At 40.8% G+C, this 23,007-nt stretch overlaps 1 protein-coding gene across 1 annotated transcript in view; it reads right to left on the minus strand.

Annotated features, from left to right (window-relative positions):
• Positions 1-540: 540 nt before the first annotated feature.
• Positions 541-23,007, minus strand: part of GRIN2A (glutamate ionotropic receptor NMDA type subunit 2A) — a 152,878-nt gene continuing 130,411 nt past the window's right edge. The window contains exons 12-14 of the mRNA XM_066330245.1: positions 16,408-16,595; positions 4,855-5,093; positions 541-3,296 (exon numbers count right to left, since the gene is read on the minus strand). Coding sequence (XP_066186342.1) covers positions 1,509-3,296; positions 4,855-5,093; positions 16,408-16,595 — 2,215 coding nt within the window. The 3' untranslated portion in view covers positions 541-1,508. The remainder of the gene's footprint in view (positions 3,297-4,854; positions 5,094-16,407; positions 16,596-23,007) is intronic.

The raw sequence follows: 23,007 nt of genomic DNA on the forward strand, positions 1-23,007 counted from the left end.
TAAATTTACATCTGTACACTCTTCTCCTGAAAGGCTTCCTCTCTTCCCTTTCACGCTCCCTTATGTTTAAAATCTAGTGGTTTTTTTTCTTCCAGTGAGGGTAAGGAGGGGTGTGTAGCAGACATTTCATTTGTGAAATCATCTGATTGACACCTATAGAAGGAAAAGTCATACAGCAATGCATCCCTGTTATGTGAATACCTTTGTATATCAGTAAGTGATAATAAAGATACTGTTTCTTAGTTACGTGTGCATATATTCACTTTATATAGCAGACTTGACTGGAGAGGTTAGAAAAATGGTCTTGATGTTCAACAAATATGCACAATACTGTGGAAGGAAGAAGTCCTTCCAAAGGTGTTAATCCTTCTCTGTGTATGCAAATAAATGGCACCACTCTCCTCACGGATCACACTGAACTTATGGCTGTCGGTGTTTGATACTGTATTAACAGCTTTAGAACTATTAATATACAATTAATTAGTTGTCACTAATACACTATGAACAAAGAACTACAGTGGGTTGGGATTTGGTTTGGGAAGTGAAAGAATAAAAGAAATACTATACAGCCCTGAGTAATCACCAGTAAGGGGCAAATGCAAACTTACGTACACATTAGGCCTCAAGGTTACTAATAAAGTCCACAGCTCCATAGTAAGTGCCATATAGTGATATCTAAAAATATATACTCTGGATTAGGCAGCTGTGAAATCTCTGACACGATTACTGCAAACTTTTCAATGAACTAACTTTTGTAATGGTAAGTGCATGTGCAATATAAGAAAAGCATTTGTACATGAACATTAACCAATATCCATGGGGCTCCCTTTTGGTACACAGCAGTTCACATGTTTGGGGTTTCTGCCTTCCCATCTACTGTCTGTCAGTCTAGAAGGAACATACTAAATTTGTGCTAACACACTGTATTTTACTAAGGTCCTGGGGTTTGGGGATTTTTCTTCTTTTTAAATTCTTATTTGGCTTTGAAAATGATTATGAAGCTAAAATATATTTTTGGATGTCTTAGCTTTCTGTTCTCTTTTAGAATCTTACTTTTGAATCTGTGCAAATGCATCCCTATTTCTTGTCTGTGTCATACTACATGCATACCATATTGCTTATCCAGTACTAGAAAATCATTAAACATTTCTAAGGACAAAAGTACATTGAATGATACTTAGCAACATAAATTAGAATAACCAAAATAGTAAAATAATTAGGTACAAAACAGCATAGTTGCCAACATATATTGGGGCTATTTCAGTACAACTTGCCATTTATATATATAAGCATACATAAATGGCTGGTTTTTTATCCTTTTCAACAAGACATATTTTAAAAGGATAGTTCAGAGCATACCAGTTTACCTATTCATGTACAAAAGTACGTTGGGAAAGGGAGAGGATTACGTATCATTTACCAGAGCAGGATACTGTTAAAAGGAAAAATTCTCCCTCTAAGATGGTGGCAACTATTCTTTCCCTATAGATAAAGTGTTCATGGAAAATTTAAACATCTGATTCAATGCTAGGCCTTTTCTTATACACACGTGTATTGCTACAGGAATTTAAAACCCTTGGAGTTGAGTACAAGCTATTCCTATTTGCAACGTAAGGCAAAACATGCTCTGAAATGTACATGTCATTATGGATCCGACCATCCCTGGAAGAGTATGATGCTGTAGACTGTATGGATGACCTTAAATAATTATCATTTCTTCCTCTTGTTGGTAAGGAATGTTTATAAAGATCAGCTGGACTTCGCCTAAGAGATAAATGCTGGTCATCACGGTAGGAGTGCAGGAAGGGGTTATCATCCGAGTGAACGGCGTACAGGGACTTGCTCCTCTTACTGTCCTCCAGAGCATGAGTCACAAGTGAGGCCTTGTTGCTCAACAGTTTGCTTGAGGGAACACTAAACATGCTTGCATATGGACTACTTTGAAGGAATTTCTCTCTTTCTTTCAAGCTTATACTACGAGAAGGTCTTCCAATATCAATTTCCCTGGACTTGTCGGCGATATTATCAAAAGAGTGTTGCCTGCTAATCCTCAGTTTATTCTTTTTATGATATTGCAGAGCACTACTTTGTGACCAAGTACGCTCATATATTTCTTCAGGGAGTGATAAGTTCGTTGTGTCCTGCAGCATCTGGTCTTCCTCAATATCGTAGAGGTTCCCCATCCGCAAGCACGCGTCACATTTATAGGGAGATCTGGTCGAGTAGTGCCCCGCGTACGTGGGCATGTTGGAGAGACAGCTCCTGCAGTGGGTGGAATTCTGTCTGTACCTATCGTTCATGTCACCTAGGGAAGTATTTTTTTCTTTGAGAGTGTAGTGCTTAAAAAGTTTATACTGGTCGTTATTTGGAAGACTGTCTTCGTTATGGGATGGAGTCCTGTTAGCGTGTTCGGCTTTCCTGTAGTTGTCGTTGTGATCTTGGTAAACATCAGGGAGCTCCACAGGTTCTGGAAGGACAATGTTTTCGATGTACTGAGGTGTGTCCAAGCGGAATCCTGGCTCCTTGTCAGCATCAATCGTGTAGATTTTATCCCGTGGAGAGCCCTGTTTGGTTTTCAGATATGTCAGTTCCACATCACTACAGTCTTTTGGGTATTTTGATGCTCCTGTCCTTTTTTTAAAATTGTCCTTGGTTTTGTGGTGCTTGTTGTTGTTTTCAGCTTCCATGTGGCAAGTAGCTCTGCTTGATGTCTCTGACACATCTGAATGGACAATCTCTTCAGGGAGGTATCTTTGGCTTTTCAAGGAAAGCTGCCTGTTTTCCTCTGACCCGTTTTCTCTCTGGGAACTTTGGCCCTGACGTACAGAATCTTGGCGTAAAGATTCAACTGATTTCCTCCAAAGCTGCCTGGGTCTGGAGTTCACTTTTGCTTCTGTTGTTACTGCAACCTCGACTGTATTTGGATTGGACTCATTCAGTGTGAGAGGATGCTGCCCTTGGAAAACGTAGTTGTTCAGATTGTCCTTGTGTCGATTGCCAGGAAGCGTCTGCAGTTCACTTATGTTGTCACCAAAAAAGTTGTCCTTTGTCTGAAAGGATCTGTTATCAGAAAATATCAGGTTTCCCTTATCCATGACCATGTCCATAATCAAAGAACCCCTCTGAATAAAATCAGCTGTTCTTTTGGGGGAGTCAATTCTTGAAGGATTGATATTGGTCATGTTTTTCGCCGTTCGCAGCAGTTTTAACATGTTGGTTTGTGAATTGGTCAAAGAAAAGTCAGGAGACTTCTTTTTCTCCTCGATGTGTACTCCATGAATGCAACTGTAAATACCCTGTAATATGAGTAATATTAAACAAATTAAATCACTAGGCATAACTTCTTTATGCTTCCATTTTAGTTTTAATTAGCAATAAAGAAAAATTAAACATTTCTTATCTAATTATAGGAAAGATTAAAAGTACCTCTCTAACTTTTTTACAATTTCCTTGCATTGAAATGGAGGAATATTTTCTGGTATATCTGTTAGAACCAGAAAGGAGAAAAATTGCCAGTATTTCACAAACAAGGGGTCTGTCTTGGCCTCCTCATCTTATTCCAGAATATGAGATTAGAAGGTAACCAAGTGGTTCCCTAATCTTGTCACAAAATGAAACTAACCTTCAGAAACAGATACTCTCTTATTTTAAAGGAGTGATTAAGTTTCCTCTCTAAACAAGGCTGTAGTGGGACTATTTTATTGAAGATTAGGGTACTCTTCACTTGTACTAAAATAAAAAGGCTTCTAGTCATCATATTTTAGCTTTTCTGATCCCTGTCCTAGTACATGTGAAAGCTGAATCTGAGTTAATTTTCAGCAAAAGGTCCATTTTCTCCCTTCTACCTCTTTGGTCACTCCTGTGAGCCCAATCCACATTTCCAACCCTGTCAACTAGTCTGAATTTCTCAGACATTTACCTTTGACATAAGTACTTCTTTTCCTCTGCATTTCCTAGAATAATTTCATATAAAAAAAAGCCAGAAATATAAAGTTCAAATATAAAATGTGGAGGTTAAGGTGCATGTGGTTTCTAGATAATCCCCAACAGGGTAGTGCAGACTATTTTTAATGCAGTTCCAAAATGGTCCAATCTACTCAACAGGGTAATTGCAGCACACTTTAAAGCAATTAGCCATTTTAGTATCATTTTGAGTTCTCCTCAGCTGTATAAAAAAATCAATTACCTAATGAAAGTTCTAACTGTTTTAAAAATATATAAAGAAAAAAAAAACCAACTAATTTGTCAAAAACATAAGAATAAGCCCACATTTCCTTTTTTCTTTTTTAAACAAGTATCAGTCTCTTGCATATGTAAATCCCCTTTGGGTCTGGAAAAATTATCAATAAAACTTGCCTTAGTGTCTAACCAGACATAAATGATGCCTGTGTTTGACCTTTTCTCATACCATTTATTCAAGTTTTCTATCAAGAAAAGCTTACAAAAATATTCCACTGTATTTCTGGAACTTAAAATTCTCTTGCTTAAGAAATGCACAAAGCTGAGACTAATGTCCCTTATCAAATCAGTATTTATTTTTTTTTGGATTTTTAACGTGGAAATTAATACATTTCCTGCATCTACTATTTCTTCATCAAAATTTCCCCTTACTGTATTTGTTTTCAGCATTGGATTACTGATATGATAATGCATGCCCTACACAGTCCAATGGATTAGGACTTCCCAAGGAGTACAAGCACATCCTAAGCCCACTGACTACTCCAGAGCACCCCACTGCTGCTCTAACACGTATTTTAAATGTCCAGGTGGGAATAAAAGGAAGGATAATATTTTAGGGAGGCAATGTTTATTTTTTTCTGTTGCCTAAAGGGGAAAAATTAAAAGAGTACTGACCCTGCTGATTGAGAACAGCAATCCCGGCCTATCTGAGCAGACGCCAGTGAAGCAGAATCTTAGTTTCCAGTAAAATAAGTGCTCCCAGACAAAGGTTATTAAGCTGAGTGCCATGGCTGCTGCAAGCATATAAAACACTCCTGCCATGTTGTCGATGTCCAGCTGGCTGCTCATGACTTCATTCTTCTCGTTGTGACAAATACCAGTCAGCCACAGGGTTTCTAACTCTTCCATTTCCCCTAGGGAGAGCAAGGAGTCAAACCAGTTAAAATAAAAAAAAAAAAAAAAAATCACTGCTCACAGTATTCAAAAGCCTTTGCAAGTTTAAAAATACAGCACCATTTAATGCTTCATTCGTGGAGCACTGCAGACTTATCTAGCCAGGAGTTGCAAATATAGCAGATTTCAACTCACAGCACCCTAGTTTCAGATGCCCTCAGATTTCATAAATTACGTGGGAAGCTGGATGCTCTAGAAAGCAGATCTGTGGTTTAGACAGAACTTTCTTCTGCTTGCTATAACTATTAGCACTTGTTATAGAGAGTGGAAGGAGTTAGTCAAGAGCTGGGACAGGTTGCAGTGATCAGACAGAACTCATCAGAGAAGCATCCCGACACTCAAGCAGACCCCTTCACGCCCCCTCCTCTCCACTGACTACTCTTGTACCTCCCTGATCCACTCTGACCCCTCCCTTTGGCTTTCCCTTTAACATCACCAGATGTATTTCACAAAGTCTTGTGATTCTTTCAGAATGTGCCATGAGAAGTTTGTTCCTTCCCACCTGACCCATGATAACCTTACTTCTTCCTTTCAAAGAAGGTGCCACGTTGTGGCTGAAGCTCTCCTGACACATCTGGTCTCTGCATTCATCTCTGGTATCTATTCCCTTTTCCTGATGCCATTCCAGCCTCCTGGGCAGCAACAGGAACACAAATGGTCACATCATGTGCCCAAAATGGAGCATGTTTCTGATTCTGGCTGTGCCACAGCCTTACTTATTAAAACACTTCATTTACTTAAAGCTAATGAAGCAAATCCACTCCCCTCCCTCTCTTGTGTGTTCTTAATTTTGAATCCATATTTCACTGATGAGGTTTGGCCTCGGATGAAGGACACTGTCACCTAGCAGTGGCTGCTACTGCCAACGTGGACAGAGGTGGGCAAGAAACTGCAATTGTTCCTGCCAAAATTAGTCTTTTTGATTTTGCATGATTTACTAATTTTCAAACATTTAGTGTTGTTCTTAGTGAAGCACTGCATGGGCTTACAGGCCTTTTTACTCTCTTGAGATATAGTCAGCTGAGTAATTATATTATAATTTTTAATGTCATAAACTTCATTGTTTCTAGAAAATACAGTAGGCAATGTAAAGGGCGAAAAAGGACAGTATTAGCAGGGCCAAAAAGGACAGTATTAGCTCTCTTGGTGTGTTTTCCAGTTAACAATATGGCTTCAATATGGGGAAAGAATTTCCATGGCACAAATCCCTAATCCTTAGCCAGTGATTATGGAATACATTTTCAGCATTATAATTCATACACCATTGGGAAAAAAAAAAAAGAACAGAAAAAAATGGCTAGAAGCTATATTGACATTTCAGCTACCTTCAAGCTAGACTAGAAGATCAATGACCCGCTGTGCAAAAGCATTTTGCAGGATAGAGTGCCAGGGCACCAGGAAAGCTGCAGCCCACAGATAATTTGGATCTGAGTTCCAATTGGAAATGGAACACAAGACTGTGATGGAGAAATTGCTTCTCAGAGAATGTGAATGAAAAACCGAAGTCGAAAGGACAGGTCTGATGCACTTTAGCAAAGGCATTTCACAAATTTGTAAGAGGGATTATTCGGTCTCTAGCTAATTCCAAGTTTAATTTTGTGCTTGAAGCACGAATTGAACCTCTACATCTGCAAAAGGCAATGTGTCTTCTCCCAAATTACAGTGCTCAATCTTCAAAATACCTAAGAGCATCCCAAAGAAGAAAGTCAATCCTAATGAATCTTTAAAAATCTTCTAATCCAGGACATTGGGACAATAAATTATTAATTGTAACAGTATAGATATTGCACACATAGATAATTGGGGCTCATTATTGCATTTCCATATCTTAGAACATTTGGATTTCTTTTGTTCTGCTAAACCTCAGTGGACTGTTTCCCTCATCTCTCTTTCAAGTCCTCCCCAAGGTCTATGAATAAAACTCACAGAGGCTATAGAAGGAAAAAGAACCCAAGTCCAAAGAGAGAGCAATGTTTCTGCTTTGTGCATTAGCAGCTGAAGCTCTGCCAATCAGATCTCATTACTTCCCACAGGAAAATTCACATCTCCCATGATTGTCAGACATCAATTTGATTTGACTGCTGTGCCCTTTCACTACTCATAATACAAATTCACGAAGGAATTTAAACCTCTTTTTCATTACTGTTTCCTCTGTGTTCCTTTCCCTTTGGCATGTACATCTGAAGTAGCTATTGATAATCCAGCAACCTTTCCAAAAACATCCCGACAGAAATGAGCTAAGCTTTTTTGAGTCAAGATAAATGACAGTGCCCTGGCAAGTAAAGAAGAACAAAGCATCCCAGAGCCCTGCAGATCCTGCTACTGCAACATCCCTTCCATAATATCTGACAATGACAGCAATCACTAACAATTAATGCCCAAAAGGAATCCACATTTTTAGAGATATAGTGAATCATTGGATCATCATATCTGTGGAATGATGCTTTCTGGGAATGGGCATATTAAGCTGATAATTTTGGTCTCTCCATGGAAAGCAGTTACCATTTCCAGCATATATTTTTATGCATGTGCGTATTTATTTATGTGTGTGTGTGTGTGTACACACAGAAACACAGAGAAAACTGGTAATAATTTAACTGTAATAACCCTTCAGCAGAGCTGATCCTATAAAACTGGCAAAAATGCCCAATCTTCTTATTGCTTTTCCTGCCCATTACACTTTAAACTAGCTATTCACAGAAGCCATAACATTTTTATTACTCATAAGAAACTTTTTTTATCTGTGGTGTCAATTCATTCCTTACTAAAATTTGACACTTCCAAACTTGGCCTGGAGTTTGACTTCAAAACATTGAACTTTGAGGCTAGCTAAAATATGGTTCAGAAAATAATTTAGAATAACACAGTCCATTTGAAGGAATGTTGTCTAGAAACCCTTTTGGGTGGTCTGACTTGTGAGCTGGATGTGTAGGTTGATGACACCTATAGCAACACATTACACTTGGCAATTGAAAGGCCAGCAATTAGTGATTACCAGGCACTGGAGAGTTCACTCATCCCTGTGTGTGCATAATACTCATTAGCAAGTGGGAGCTCCAAATATTTCATAAAACAGACCTTGGAAACCTAAGTCAGCAACCTCAATATCCATAAACGCCAGGCATCACTGAGCTGTTAATGGAGTTCAAGTCTGCATCTAATAGGAGGGTCTCAAGTTACTCATAAATATTAATCAGACTTATTTTGAGGGGTTTTTGTTTTCACTTCAGGCACTCTCTAAAGGAAAGTAATGCCACAATCATTTCCTACCTTCATTCATGTGTGGACTAGATTAAGGTGTAAATGAACAGCTGCAGATCTCAGCAGTTAAGTACGTCATGACACTAGCACAAGACCAGAAAATGAAGAGTCACAGTGCATTTGATGAAAAAAAAAATACAGCGTTTGTTTTCTGTTTAACACATCTACAGTCTATTTAACCTGAAAAACTCACAAATGACTACATGATTCCTACGCTAAGAGATATTTAAAAATTCTATAGCACTGCATCATAAAAGATCTGCTTCATTTATAGTGTAAAAATGAGCATAAGCAAGTGCTTTAAAAATCCATAGTTCGAGCAATGTTGAGTGTCTGCAGTATTCATTCAAAGCACATTCCAATAAATTGCAACATTCCAGCTCTCTCACTGGTAATTCAGCACTATTTACAGTGGGTTTAGGTTACAGTGCAAACAGATTCCTTGTGCTCCTCCTGGGTTTGTTCCTGTGGCTATGGAGCTCTCTGCTCTGGCTGCTATTTGCACAGAAATGTGCCAGTTGGCCATTAGGCCTGAACATCCCACAAGGGCATTTCTTTCTACATAAACTCCTCTGGCCTATTTCACATGTTATCACCCTGGGAAGCACTGATAAACTGCCCACTGTGTCCCCCAAACAGCTTTGTCACAATAAAAATTTCATTATCCAGACATAGAAACGATACAGCTTAAAGGGCAGGATTAGATGCTTTTTCTCTTCAGGGCCCTTAGCGGGCTTTGCATGCTATGCCACCTCTCCCTGGTGCCCCTTTGCAGCCTGTGTCACTGGCTCCTGAGATGTGTCAGCTCTCCAGGACTCTTTTAGGGGGTTACTGGTCTCCCTAGACTCCTTTTGTCTCAGTGGCACACAGGCACCTGCAACCACCTGAGCACTGGAACCCTCAGTGCTGGGGACACCTGCACCAGGCTGCCAGCAGCAGCTGTATCAGCACCTGCAGCTGCACAGGCAGTCACCCACCCACCCCTGACTCCAAAAAACATTGCCTTGCATCAACGAGAGCTGCCTGGATAAAACTAAACTCTGCCCTATATTGTGTTGTGTCATGCATTGCAAGCATCCCTGCTCTGTGCAGCCTGCACACCCCGCAGGAGAGAGGGTGCCCTGTCCCAGTGGGAAGAGCAGAGCTGCAGCCCAGCACCTTTGGTGCTTTGCTCCGGTGTCAGCACTTCCCTGGGACTTGCATAAGGCACGGCCAGGTCACCAGCAGCAGATGTCAGCGCATGTGTCACAGCAGAAGGTGCCAAAGGAGCTGGCTGCTGGTGACAGTGTCAGGGGCGGTGGCCCTCGTGCAAAGCCCTGAGGCTCAGTCAACACAGCAAAGTGGCATGTGCTGAGTGGAGATGATGAACAGGAGGGTTAAGCATGGACACTCACACTGGTCAGATGTAGGGCATCGTCTCCAAACAACCCTGGAGGCACTAACAGAATCACCTGCTTGTTCAGGCTGGACAAAAGGCAGTTCTCAAATTTAGGGACAGATCATTCCGTGTTTACTCTGGGAGAACTCCCCCTAAGTGACAGAGGAGGAGGATAGCACCCCACCACTTGAGGACTCTAAAATAAAAGGGTGTTTCCCCCTGAACAGCAGGGTCAGCAGCCAAATGGGCTGATGTGCATTTGGTTGAATAAGCTGATCAATTCCCATTTGACCCAGTTATATGATCCATACGGAACGTTTCAGAGAAGGGATTATATAAAAGCAAAGCAACTTTTCAAATTCAGCCTGGATCCCCCCAAACAATCTTTTTTACTCTTATTTTCTGAGTTATTTCCCCCCTGTAAAAATAGCAAGAGGAACACAGATGAGTGACAGCAATAAACTTACTGTGAGCTAATGACTTCACTCTGCATGTCCCCATTAGTTAAGGATGAATTAACAGAACTGCAAAGCACGACTTTCAATATTACAATCCCTCTAACTCTTGTTCAGCTACACAAACGCCCTCCACTTATAACTCACACTCTTCAGTCACATTTGTTCCACCCACTGCTTAAGGAGGACACTAAATATATAAACAGAAAATCACTGTGATTGTGGGTGTATTCTGCCTGAGCAGCACACACTGAAAATATGTCCTTATAATCACATACGTATTTCCTTCTTGGGCTTTAAGTGAGTCACACTGCTACACTTCCTTATAATCTAGACAGTGATTTGGAAGGCTTATGCTAAAATATGAAAAAAAAGAAAAAGCAAGGAGCTTTCCCCTTCCAGATGTAAGGGGGCAAATCTCATTTTCACAGTTACCTATTACCCGTAAGGACTGGGAAGCAATTATCCACCCAGGAAAACAATTCTCAGTGTACTAAGCTGCCCTAAAAGCACATGAAGATTAACCAGAACTGAAAGTTATTAAGAAGGGATAACAGACTCTGTGGAAACTCAGACCAGAACCAGTTTTCTTCTTTATGTCTCTGAATCTCTAATTGCTTTAAAGTTTTCAGCTTCAAGGGTTAAGGGCTTAATGCAACTTCACCATCTGCCCTCTTCCTGGAGATCTCCTCCCACACTACCTTTTGAACTGAGCTCTTAATCTGCAGGTAGTGCAATACATCACAAATACCTCGGACAGGTGGATGCATAACCTGGTCAGCTGGTTGGTATTCTCCACTCCTCCCCAAAATTACTCTCTTTACTCAGCTTTTTCTGCTCCTTGTATCCAACCATTTCTGCTGCCATGAGTGTTTTATCCCTCTATTCTGCTGCATCCCTCATAGCTAAAGGCTCCTTGCTGTCTAACTCTACATCCCTCTCACTCTTAATTCTGAAGCAGCTTTGTCCTTTGTAGTTCAATAATCTCATCTTCTCACAATTTAAAAAAAAAAAAAAAAAAAAAAAAAAAAGGAAGAAAGAGAGATGGGAGAAAGACTGAAAGCAAAAGACAGAAAGAGAAAGCTAAATTCTCCTCCCTCTCTATGCACCCGTGGTTCTACACCAAATCCCAAAGAGACACAGTGCTATGAGGTTCAGAAACAATTAACCAGCACGTGCAGCCCAAGCCAGAGGAGTATCAGCAACCCCTGGGCCTGCAGACAGCTGCCCCAAAGTTCCTGAGCTTTGAGGAGCTGGAGGAACACGGATGCCTTCCCAAAAGCTGCATCTGGAGCTGCTGAGCCCTGCAGGCTGTGCCCGAGCCCCCAGCCCACTGCTGGCAGAGCTGTGTGCACACAGCAGTTGTTAAGATAGGGTTAATAACTTCTGTTGCCACAAAGCTGGGAATAGAACCTTAGCTTCACTGCAACCCGGATGTTGCTTCCATTGTTCCAACCAAATCAAGTATAACTCTGCCTGGGTAATCGGGGTGGGGGGAGAAGGAAAAGGTTGGGACAATTTGTACTTGGAAATAAAGCTATCCTTTACTAGGACGGGTGAAACCGTACCTAATCATCATAAGATAGATAACGATCGTTGGTAGCTGAACATGATTATTATCTCAAACTAGAATCATGAGAATCACAAGGGAAGATATTTACCAAAATTCATGCTTGGGCATATACAATAGAACAATGGAGGTTAATGTTTAACATAGAGTTGTGTAACAGAGGGGTATAATACTGGAGCCTTCTTGGACCCTTGTTGGAGTTGGATTTGGGTTTGTACCCCGGCGCCCAGAGCTCTCATCAATAAAGCACCCACGTAATCATCTCCCTGATTCTGTGTCTTCCTCGCTAACACAGTGACAGCACCCAGGTACCAGGCTGCTGCTGGGGCCCTCAGCCTGCCCAGCTGCTCCTGCAGAGGTTCAGAGAAGAAATGAAAGCTGGATCATGCGACGCCTCAGCGCACGGCGTTTCTGTTCTGACACATTCCTGCGGCTGTGGGAGGAAGATCCAAACAAAATGATGGTGCTGTTTCTTAGCAGCCGTATCATTTTAGTTGCTCCTGAACTCCTGGGTGCTTCTATTTCTCAACAGAAGATTGATAATTCTGTGTCTCAGTGGAAATATTTTTACTTCTCTGTTAAAAGAACAATGGAAGTTTCATCTTGTGACCACAGCAAGACAAAAAAAGCAGCACAAGCACCACTGGGCTCTAGAGAGTCATCCCAGTGATCAACTATCTTAAACAAAGCTGCAGATGCTAATCACCAACTCAAAGCTCCTGCAAATAATGAGATATCCTGTACAGATAGCAAGATGAACAAAGCCAGAAATTCACTCACAGTGCACTTCACTCATATCTCTTATATAAGAAAAAGCAACTCTGAACTCCTTCTGTGAAAAAGATTCCGAGTTTCGAAGCAATTAATCTTATACCAACAACTGCTTATTCATCTCAACTTCCCATGAGCAGGGCTCTATGTGTGCGAACTTGCACAGACCAAGGGATGAAACCTTTTGAGCATAATTATACTTCTGAGACAATTAAGTAGCTCTTCTTTAAACTCCTCAGAAACTCATTCCCATCCTTCTTTCCTCAGTCTCTTTTCCTCTTTGTTAGAGTAACAATTTGGCATCTTGTAGCCTGCTTCCTTACACTGAGACTTCAGAGCTGCTCTCAGGGTGTGGTGGATAATTGTTGGTGTAATTGGCCCACTCAGAACTGTCCTCAGGATGGGAACCCTATTTGTGTAGAAACACAGATAAACCACCCAGACAAAGCCAGAAGTTATCCCTAACGCAAGCCTACATCCCTCTGTAATTAGTTGACTTTTTTTTTCCCAGTACCAACAAGATTAAAAAGAGGGCTCAAAGTCATTTGCTTTAATGCAGAAGCAGCTTCATGCTTTGAGAAGTATGAAAAGATGCCCCTGCATGAACAACCAATAAATTCTTCAGCTGGATGTTTTACATCAGCAAGGAAGAGGGAAGAGGTTCCTATCCACTGCACAAAAAATTCATTTCAATGTGTAAGTGAACTGATTTAGATGGGAGAATGATACAGAAGGAAAAAATCAAATGAGAAAAATCACAGGAGAAAGACATGTGCAGAGGAAATTGGAAGTGGTAAAATACATTTCCAAAGGCCATTTCAGTACTGGGTAAATGTAAAAAAGAGATGAGATCATGGCTTTTTGTATGTGCAATAGGATAGATATACTTTTACACAAATTACTTGGTCTTATCCAAGTATATAGTATAATCCAAAAGGTTTTTCCTCCTATTAACATATTATTCATATAAAGAAATTCTGCTTGTTGAACTCATTAGAAGGTTTTTTTTCCTCATAGTTATGGAACTCATTAGGTTTACAATCATTCACTGAAATTACTCCATGCCCTGATGAATGCCCTATTACACATACTGAAGAATAATTCAATACTTCTTGAGGCTCTGCTGTTTTCCAGCTTTAGTCTTTGAGAATAATATATTCTACAGAAGTGATACATGTGAAAGAAGATTTCTGCCTCCGTTTCTGTTTGCCTATTTATTTAAACAACCTCATTCAGGCTCCACTGAGGCTTTCCCAGGAGTGCTCTCTTAGGATGAAACTTTCCCCACAACCACGCTTGCTTTTAGTCTAGAGAACTTCAAAGAGATTTTTAGTGATACAGCAAAGTGGTGTTGGTCTGAACTCTGGGTTCATCCCTTCTAGTTCACCAAAACAGAGTTATGTAAGTTCACAGCTAAAAAGATTATCCATCGAACTACTGAAGTTAGACATGGATTACAAAATCAGGTCGAGCTAGTTCTGGGCAATTACTCTTTACATTTAATTTCTTGGTGTTTAGTTCCAGTTCACCTGCAATGTACTTTGTAACTCAGTAGAAGAAATTTCATTATTAGGGCCTTTTTGTTGAATTTTTTTTTCTTTTTTTTTTTTTCCTCACATTAGGTGGAAATGCAATGGTAGTTGGGTTTTTTTTTTTAACCTGAAAATGGTCATCTAGACCTGTGAGACAATAAAGTGAGACAAGGTGTCAGACAATTCTGGGACTAAAAGAAACATAACTACAATAATTTCTACACATCATATATGTCCAACTACTATTCTTTACTAGAGCCCACACCATTTTCTGAACATATTCAGGGAACCTTCACAAGAGAAAATAAATATTTTTAGCATTCCTAGGTTGTTTAGAGTAACTTCTAACAGTAATGAAAAAAGCCATAAATGCATTCACTATTCCCATGGTTTGTGCATTCAAAATGTTTATTTATCTTATGGGCAAGATGAGCACGGGTGCAGACATTTCATAATGAGGTTTTATTCACCTGCATGTTCCCTGTATCTACTGCTGTTCTGTAAGTTATAATATTGAGCTTTGTAGACAATTCATTTGTATCATTTTAAGCGACTAAAAATGGACTAAAGGTATAAGCATTTGTATGCTGTGTAAGTCCACAGGCCAAAGTGGAAACACAGGGTAAGACTTTTCACACTTTGCTCCCACTTTGTTTTGCACCTGATATTCAGAGTCAAGGTGAAGCATAAAAATGCAGCACCTTCAGTATTTTGATGAGCTTTTTCTTAAATAGCTTCAAGTGTTTTCCCTTCTATTTAATTTATTTTCTTTCTCTGAGATTTAATTTTTTGTGTTGGATGAGAAGTATCAAAAATGCTGAAGGAGTAAACATGAAGGAAATGAAAAGTGAAAGGAATGGAAACCCGAGTGTTGCTCTGGCTACATCTAGAGGGGTTAGCCCACACTAAGAAAGACAACTCAGATTCTCCTTCAGGCTACAGAAGCTTTTTCTTCTTTAGTATGGGACCAATAATTCAACTCCTCCGATTCAAATTCCTCTTTTAAAAGTGAGTCAGAGTTATAGCGCCTAATAATTCTTAACAGCATTACACAAGCAGAAAATAATATTTGAGAATATGTGAATGTTTGAAAGGCAGCCATGGCAGGTCACCTTTGCAGTCATTCCTTCACCCAAGTAAGTGAGGATTCTTCCATGAGCCTCTCTAAATCCAACAGATGGATATGATGACACTGTTATTTCCATATACACACCAGACAAAATGCATCAGTTGTGATGATGACACCTCTTCCAGTTGTTTAGGGTTATAATAGGATTAAAATCCATGTGCTGGAAGACTAACACACTCATTGTGTGCCCCATGAAAATTAATGTCCTGGGCTTTATGGAACAGGAGACTATGCTAAGTCCTGCTCTCTGCCATTCCTATGACACTGAAATTCACCATTCTTACCCACAATTGCTTGTTACTGATGACATTAAATCCATATTGATCTTTTGACAACGCACTCTCTTTCACTGATAGAGAAATGCAAAGTCAACACACATGTATGTAAAAAAAAAAAAAAAAAATAAAATTTATGTAATACACACCATATTCCAATCTAATAGAGGATTTAATTTTTAATTACCATATTTCTATTTTTAATTACCATATTTCTATTTGCTTTCACGGTGAAACACGAAGCTTTCTAGAATCAAAAGGGAGTTCACATCCTATGTGAAGACTGAGTCATCATTGCTGTTTTCAAATATATCAGAGATGTGCAGCAACTTTCTCCTGCAGGGCAGAAGTGCCAAGAGGACCTAGAGTTCTTCTATTTTGCGTTTGAATGAAAAAATATTTGTCTGAAGTACAATGAAGCAAGTCACCCTAGTTTGATTTCACAGGCATTCTTTTAGCAGAAGTTTAAATGAATCCATCCTAGATTAGAGAGCACCCACAGTTCAGAACTGAGATAAACACTTTTTAATAGCACAACAGTCATGCTGAAAGACAACTCATCTACCAAAGAATTGCTCAGAGACAAAAATCAAGGAAATAAATAAATGTATAAACGCTCTCTAACACTTAGGCCAGCTTTACTTTGTGATGTATATGAAAACACTTTCTGAAAATAGAGGCAAATGCCCTTGGCAGTGAGGTGAGTTAGAATTGAGTGCAGGAGAACTCCTGTATCAGTGCCAAGAAATAATTTTACTTTGTTTTACCTTTCTTTTTTAATTATTATTATTATTTTAAAGACATTCAGAGAACAGGACGAGCAGGCTCAGAGCTCCTAAAACTGAATTGACTGCACAACACACATCGAGGAAGAAAAAAAAAAGGATAAAGCTTGGTCCCTACCGTCTCCCACAAACTGCAGGAGGGCGAGATCAATTTGTCTCTTCCAAGGTGATCCTTTCTGGAGAGCAATCCCATAGCCAGTAGTGGCAAAGATGTACCCACTGCCTATTGTGACAAGTTTGCAGCCTTCATCTCTCCCAGCCTTGTAGTTCAGCACCGCTGCATCGTAGATGAAAGCGTCCAACTTCCTGAAATAAAACATTTTACAAACCAAATCATTAGGGACAGCTGTTGTCAGACTTCTTTTGTCCTTGATGTCAGGACCCTGTTGAATATCAGATGGGTTCTTTGATATCATTAATTACATATCCTGCTCTGCTGGATCTAAAATTAACAAAAGGCATCTATTTTAGTGAGGGGAAAGTAGGACACATAGTTTTGCATTTCTATTTTAAGGGATGCTGTTAAAAAATACTGAGCAGGAGAAACTAATCTACAAAATGTCTTGCCCTGATATCTTTGTATCTTGTTCTTAGTGTGGATAATAAATACCTTGAGATCCAAAACCAATAGAAATAACAGAGAACTTAGAATTGAAACAACAATAGACAATTAGTTCATTTAAAATACTGCAGGAGATTGAAAATGTTCACCAGTTTTACATACACACCCTTGTTTTACTTCTCTTTCCAAAAATAACAGTGAAGGTGGAGGTTAAGTCCTTCATAAGACAAAGGAAGATACTGGAGCATATCTCCTAGAGGTACCTAAATCCCACTTAAAAATGAGAGAAAATGTTTCTTTACCATTGACAGTTCCAAACATATTATTTGTGTATCTGGAGCACAGCAGGAGGAAAGGAACTTGTGAAAAAGTTTAAGCCTTTTACTCCATCTACCTAAAAATGGAAGAATGGGATAAACCATTCTTTAAAGAATACAGGGAACACAAAAGGAGTGGGAAACAAATCCAGGGGAGAAAGGAAAAGAAGCAATGTCCTCCAGGGATCCCTTCTCAGAAGCACTGTAAAGCAAGTTAGAAGGCAGGTGCATGGATGTTTCACAAAGGAAGGCAGTAAAAATGTACATTCAAGAAGAGGAGGCCGCTTGGAAGGACAATCACTTGACAGCCAGCAGATCCCAGCTAAAGGCATTCTTATACTGACAGAAATTCACATACAAACTTCAAAGAGAAAGAGATGAAACTTTATTTTGCATTGCTGCCCTCATCTGCAGCCAGAACCTTTTAAGATTTTAACTACTTGCACGAGAGAGCAGCAGCCTACAACAGCAAGAGGAAAAAGCTGAATGACCCACAGCCCCAAAGCCACTCCATTCCAATCTCCCTTCCTTCCCAGATCCCTGTGCATCCCGTGGGAAGCCAGAGGAGCAGGGAGGACACAAACACCCCACTGGCTTTGCTGGATGCTGTAGGGGAGTGCCCACCCTGCCATCCCCACTGCCCCAGGCACTGGCAGCTCTGCCTGCTGAGCCTCTGCAGAGCCACGGGCATCTGCTGAGAGCAGCTGATGGGCTGCAGTGACACAGCCTGGCACAGCTCTGCCACCAGCACCTGGGGCCTGACTCCATGGAAAGGCAGCTATAAAAATATTGTGCATTATTCTGTGTATATTATGTATACACAATATTGTGTATCGTGGCACAAACAGGTACAACAGCATCAGCTTCAATCACTTTATATCAGGATGCACCAGTTGTGAATTCTGTTGCTGTGAAGTTTTGGAGTCACACTGGCTACTAAGCTTGAATCAGTTTATGTTGATAAAACTTTTTGTTTATATCCACGGAATGGAGCAAGACCTGGACATATCACATTTTGACTACTGATAGAAATAAAAGGCCCAAGAAGCTTTCATGCATACCATAATTCAAAGTTTTTTAATAAATAATCAATCAACAGAGCCTTAACTTTTTCAGAACTCTAAACCAGATACCAACAATGTGGTACTAAAGAAACCCATGTCTATCTCACATTAAACCAACTGAATACCAGGAGAGAATGAAGTTGTTGGATTTTGTCTGTTATCATGAAAAAGGGAAGTTCCTGTCACTAATTACTGTTCTTTATTGCTTCCTTTCAAGGATATTTATCCCAACAGTCACCATCCAAGTAATCTAATTGAGATTTAATGAAGTGGTTAATTCAGAATAGAGGTGGTCCATGCAACCATTAAAAAAATAGTTGGGGCATCAGTTCTTTTGCTTTTCCCCTCTTCCCTAAAATTCAGTTGGTTCAACCTTCAGCTTAAAAGTCTGATTAGCTCCACCAGTGCTCAAAATCTGGTTTCCTCCTTCCTTTAAATGCATCATTTAATATGCAGAAAATTACTAAACATCTGGTAGGCGATGTCACAAACTCAATCCATAAATAAAACATGGGTGGCTACCTGGCACTGGGGGTAATCCAATTGGAAAGAGCCAAGGGGGTGCTGGGGCACTGCCCAAGCCTGCAGCCCTCAACATAAGATCAGAATTTTCTAAATGATGGGCTTTGATGCAGCACTTCAGAGACAATCTTTGCCTGTATAGAGAGCAAAAAAACAAAAATCTATGTCTTCTGGGTAGGCTCACAGCAGGAAAAAACCCCACAAACCTGCTTGCTGTGCCCTCAGGATATTGTAGCTTTTCTGATGTACAGCAGACAATTACCAAAATCAATAGAGCCCAGCCTCCCGTGCTGACATCTGCAGTTTTGTGTGGGGAAGGAAGGACTCTTCCCCTCCCAGAGGATGCTCAAGGCTCAGGGATTGGGAGGTGCTGCTCTCTCCGTGGGTACAGACACTGCTGCAACCAGACAACTTAAAACACACTCTGGAATTGGTCGCCTGTTTATTCTGGGATTTACAGTTTTTGCAATGCCAGCACATAAAACACATGCTTGTTACACACCCAGAAAATCTAAAGAGTCAGCTATTCTTCTGTCAAAACAGTCTCAGTCAGAAATACAAAGGAAAAAGAGCTCTTTGCTAAAGACCCCAGGGCAAAAGCCTTGTGCTACCTCAGAAATTACACTCTTGATGTGCAGTTTGCCTCCGCAGTTACTGAGCACTGTAGTAAAACCTTGGGACAGAAAGAAAGCACAGTCAGAGTGTCACTCACTCGCTGTGGAAGCACCTCCCCAGTTCCCCAGGAGTCTGGGATCAGTGCAGTGCTCACACGTGGAACAGGTTCTGAGGATGCAGAAGGCTTTACTTCTGAGGACTTTTTCTAAACTATTTCTATAAGGTCACAACAAATCCCATTACACAAATCAATTTAAAAACATGAGGTACCTTCCTGACAGATGCTGAGAGCTGAAGGCTCTGCTGCCAGTCACTGCCCAATGCCTTAACTGTAAATCAAAAATTGATTGCCCTGAAAAACTCTTGGTCCACAAACACAAACTTATATTCAGAATATATTTTCTGCCTTTCCAACATAACTCCTATAACCTCTCAAGGCTTAATCATCTCTTCATCGTGTGCTGATTACAGAAGTACTGTTCCTGCAAAGCTCCAGAACACACTGTGCCCCTGCAGCGTGGGCAGGGAGGAACGAGCCCCAAGCAAAGCTCTCAGATTTTAGGGCACCCAACTCTTCCATCACTAGGAGGTGAATTTCTGGCATTCCAAATTTTTTAAGAACTTTCAGATAACTATAAACACTTCTCAATTAGTGTTTCCAAAAATGGAGACAGCGAAATCTGGGCTAGTCCCAAAATGTGACCCTTTCTGAGCTGCTCCCGAAGCTGGCAGGGAGATCAGCAGCGGAGGAAGGCAAGGCAGGGATGTGTGCAGGCCAGAAGGCTGCTGGCAACACAGAGGACTTTCCTTCCTGCCCTGTCTGCGTGGGGAGAGCCACAGCTGCTGTTTTGCTGAGCTCTGATGGAAAAGCCAGGCTGGGTGCTGGACACAGAAATCCATCCTTGTCTCGTTCTCCATAGGACTGGGAAGCCTGGACCTCCAGCCCTCCTTCTTTCCTGGACCTCCAGCCCTCCCTGCCTCCTGGATCTCCATCCTTCCCTGTCTCCTGGACCTCCAGCCCTCCCTGTCTCCTGGACCTCCAGCCCTCCCCATTTAATGGACCTCCAGCCCTCCCCATTTAATGGACCTCCATCCCTCCCTGTCTCCTGGACCTCCAGCCCTCCCTGGTCGCTCTCCAGAGACTGCCAAGCCCCAGCTCTTGATTCTCGTGGCAGCAGAAGTGCAGAGTGGTGCCCAGCTGAGCAGCTGCTGTGGAGGTAACATCCTCAGTGCAGAACAGCCTCCACACCTCCAGCATGGACCACGCTCCCAGAGAGGCTCAGTCACCTGCCAGTGAACAACTCACCTGTCAGCTCAGTGCAGCCACCAGGGAGTGAAAAGCTTTGTCACACTGTGGAGGTTTAAACAAACTGGTAAGAAATATTAGAAATCTGAGAGAGAACTATTAAAGCTGGAATGCTTTGAGAGAAGGTTCAGAGCTGCCACAAACTGGTCAAACAGACCAGGCACCTCCAGCCAGTGCAGGGGAGCAGAACAACAGAGCTCTGAGTCAGCTCAGCAATGGGCTGGTCTGCAAACTTCCTCAGAACTACTGCAATAATCCTGGCTAGAAGGAAAAATAAACAGTTTGGAATATTTATATAACAGTGACTACAAAGGCAAATGTCCTTCATCACTGAGCAAGCACCAAGGGGAAAGGGGGTGGGGAGAATTTTATCTCACAGCATCAGAGAACATCAGGTGTTATGAAATCATGAATTGGAATAGTTCTAGAAAAACCCAAATGGGCATTGCTGAATGTAATAATTTGAAGTGGGAGATACGTGAAAAATAAGTGTGGACAGTCCCATAGCTAAACATTTATGATTCATCAAGAAGAATAAGAGTTGAAAAATCAGAATAGCTATTGCAAAAGCTCATTCTCAAGCATTGCTACACACCTTGCCTGCATGAAGAAAATTTAAGTTAGAGAAAAAGGTACAGAAAAGCAATTTCAGAAAAGTTAAAAACGCTTCCCCTTCCCTATAATTTCCCCCATCTTTATTATTGGCATAACTTTTCATAAAATTCCTATGATGAAAACTAAAAAGGAAGACGAGGCAAATGCTCCTTTATTAGTCACTTCTCCCTTAATAATAGAAGTATAACACAATTGAAAAATGTTCCTTTTCTTCCTTAACCAACTACCAACTACATGATCCTTCAGTGATTTTGTTCTCTTGATGGAATGAGAAAAATCCAAAATGCAAATCTGCTCAGTAGGTCTGGAGCCACAATGACATTAGGAGGGGAAAAAAAAAAGTGTCCATTTAAGTCTGGATTAAATTTAAAAATTTAAAAAATATATTTTTAGACATCATCAATAGTGTTGGGAAGGCAACAAGTACAAACTTACTGTCTGTAAGATCTGATGGATTTACATCACAAACTTTCATTTCATCCCTTCCTTCTTCACAGAAGGGATAAAAGAAAGTATGTCAAGAGTGAACAACGAGGGGGAGCATCATTTGTGTCCTGGGGATCCAGTGCTAAAAGGTCACTGTGGAATGACCCAGCAATCAAAGGGAAAGAATCCTGCTCTGAAGATGAGGCTTCCATTAAAGTCTCTAAAGTGCCACTTTGATACTGCTGGAGCAAAAGCAGATATTTAACCTTTAACACGAAGGACTGTTGATTTCTCTGGCACAGTTTTGACTAAAATGCATTTCATCTTATCTGATGCACTTGATCTCCAGCGGTGACTTTATCTCTCAGTACATATTCAAATGGCTCCTCACAGAGCTGAACTTCACACGTGCTGAGTGGATTTCCTGACACCTCGGTATTGCCAATTCATTAGGGGAAAATTGAACAACCCCTCCCTGTAACAAGAGAGGTCAGCAAAGCACAACCCAGTTAAATGATGAGCTCATGAGCACAGCTTTCAGCTTTTCTCCCCGCTCAAACCATCCTCACTTCAATCTTCACACAGGACACACAGGCAAAAAATTCACAGAAGAGCATGTCCTGACAGATATGAACACCACCATGAGAGGTTGTGGAGGCTTCACCTCGCCTGTCAGGGCAATCCCAGCTGCCAGAAAATCCACAGAGAACCTCCCTTGGCTGTGGTCACCTGAATGGGCACGTCCACCCTCCTCTCTCACAGAAGCTCCCATCCCCTACCCTCTGCCCACACACCTTCCCAGGCCCTGAAACACTTCCCTTAGCAACAAAATAATGGAAAATTTAGTGTGCCTTTATGATTAATTTATACAATGGAAGATTGTCCCACTTCACATCTCAGAAGCCAAGCCAAGAAGTTTTTGCAACGCATCAGTTTATCAAAACACAAAATTTGAAGAGCTGAGTGGGGGGAATATATTTTTAGATTAAAGGTTTTGTCCCAGTTACAATAGCATAATGAAGGATAAATTCGGCACAGCTCACCAAGTACCTGATCTCAACCCCAAGTGAAATGAAGACTAAAACTCAGAACAGCTTCTGAAAAGAATAGGGGTTAGAGGGCATACAGCTACTTCCACCAGTTCATTTGATTTCCAGGATATTTGTAATATTTAGACAAATTAGACAACAGCATTACCTAAAAGAGTTATAATGCAGACAAAAGAAGTAACCTTAAAAAAAAAATTCAAAAGACTCCAGAAGAGCACTCAGGTACTGAGTAAGGGAATTGG

This window comes from Sylvia atricapilla, chromosome 15 (assembly GCF_009819655.1).
Source record: "Sylvia atricapilla isolate bSylAtr1 chromosome 15, bSylAtr1.pri, whole genome shotgun sequence".
Lineage (NCBI taxonomy): Eukaryota > Metazoa > Chordata > Aves > Passeriformes > Sylviidae > Sylvia > Sylvia atricapilla.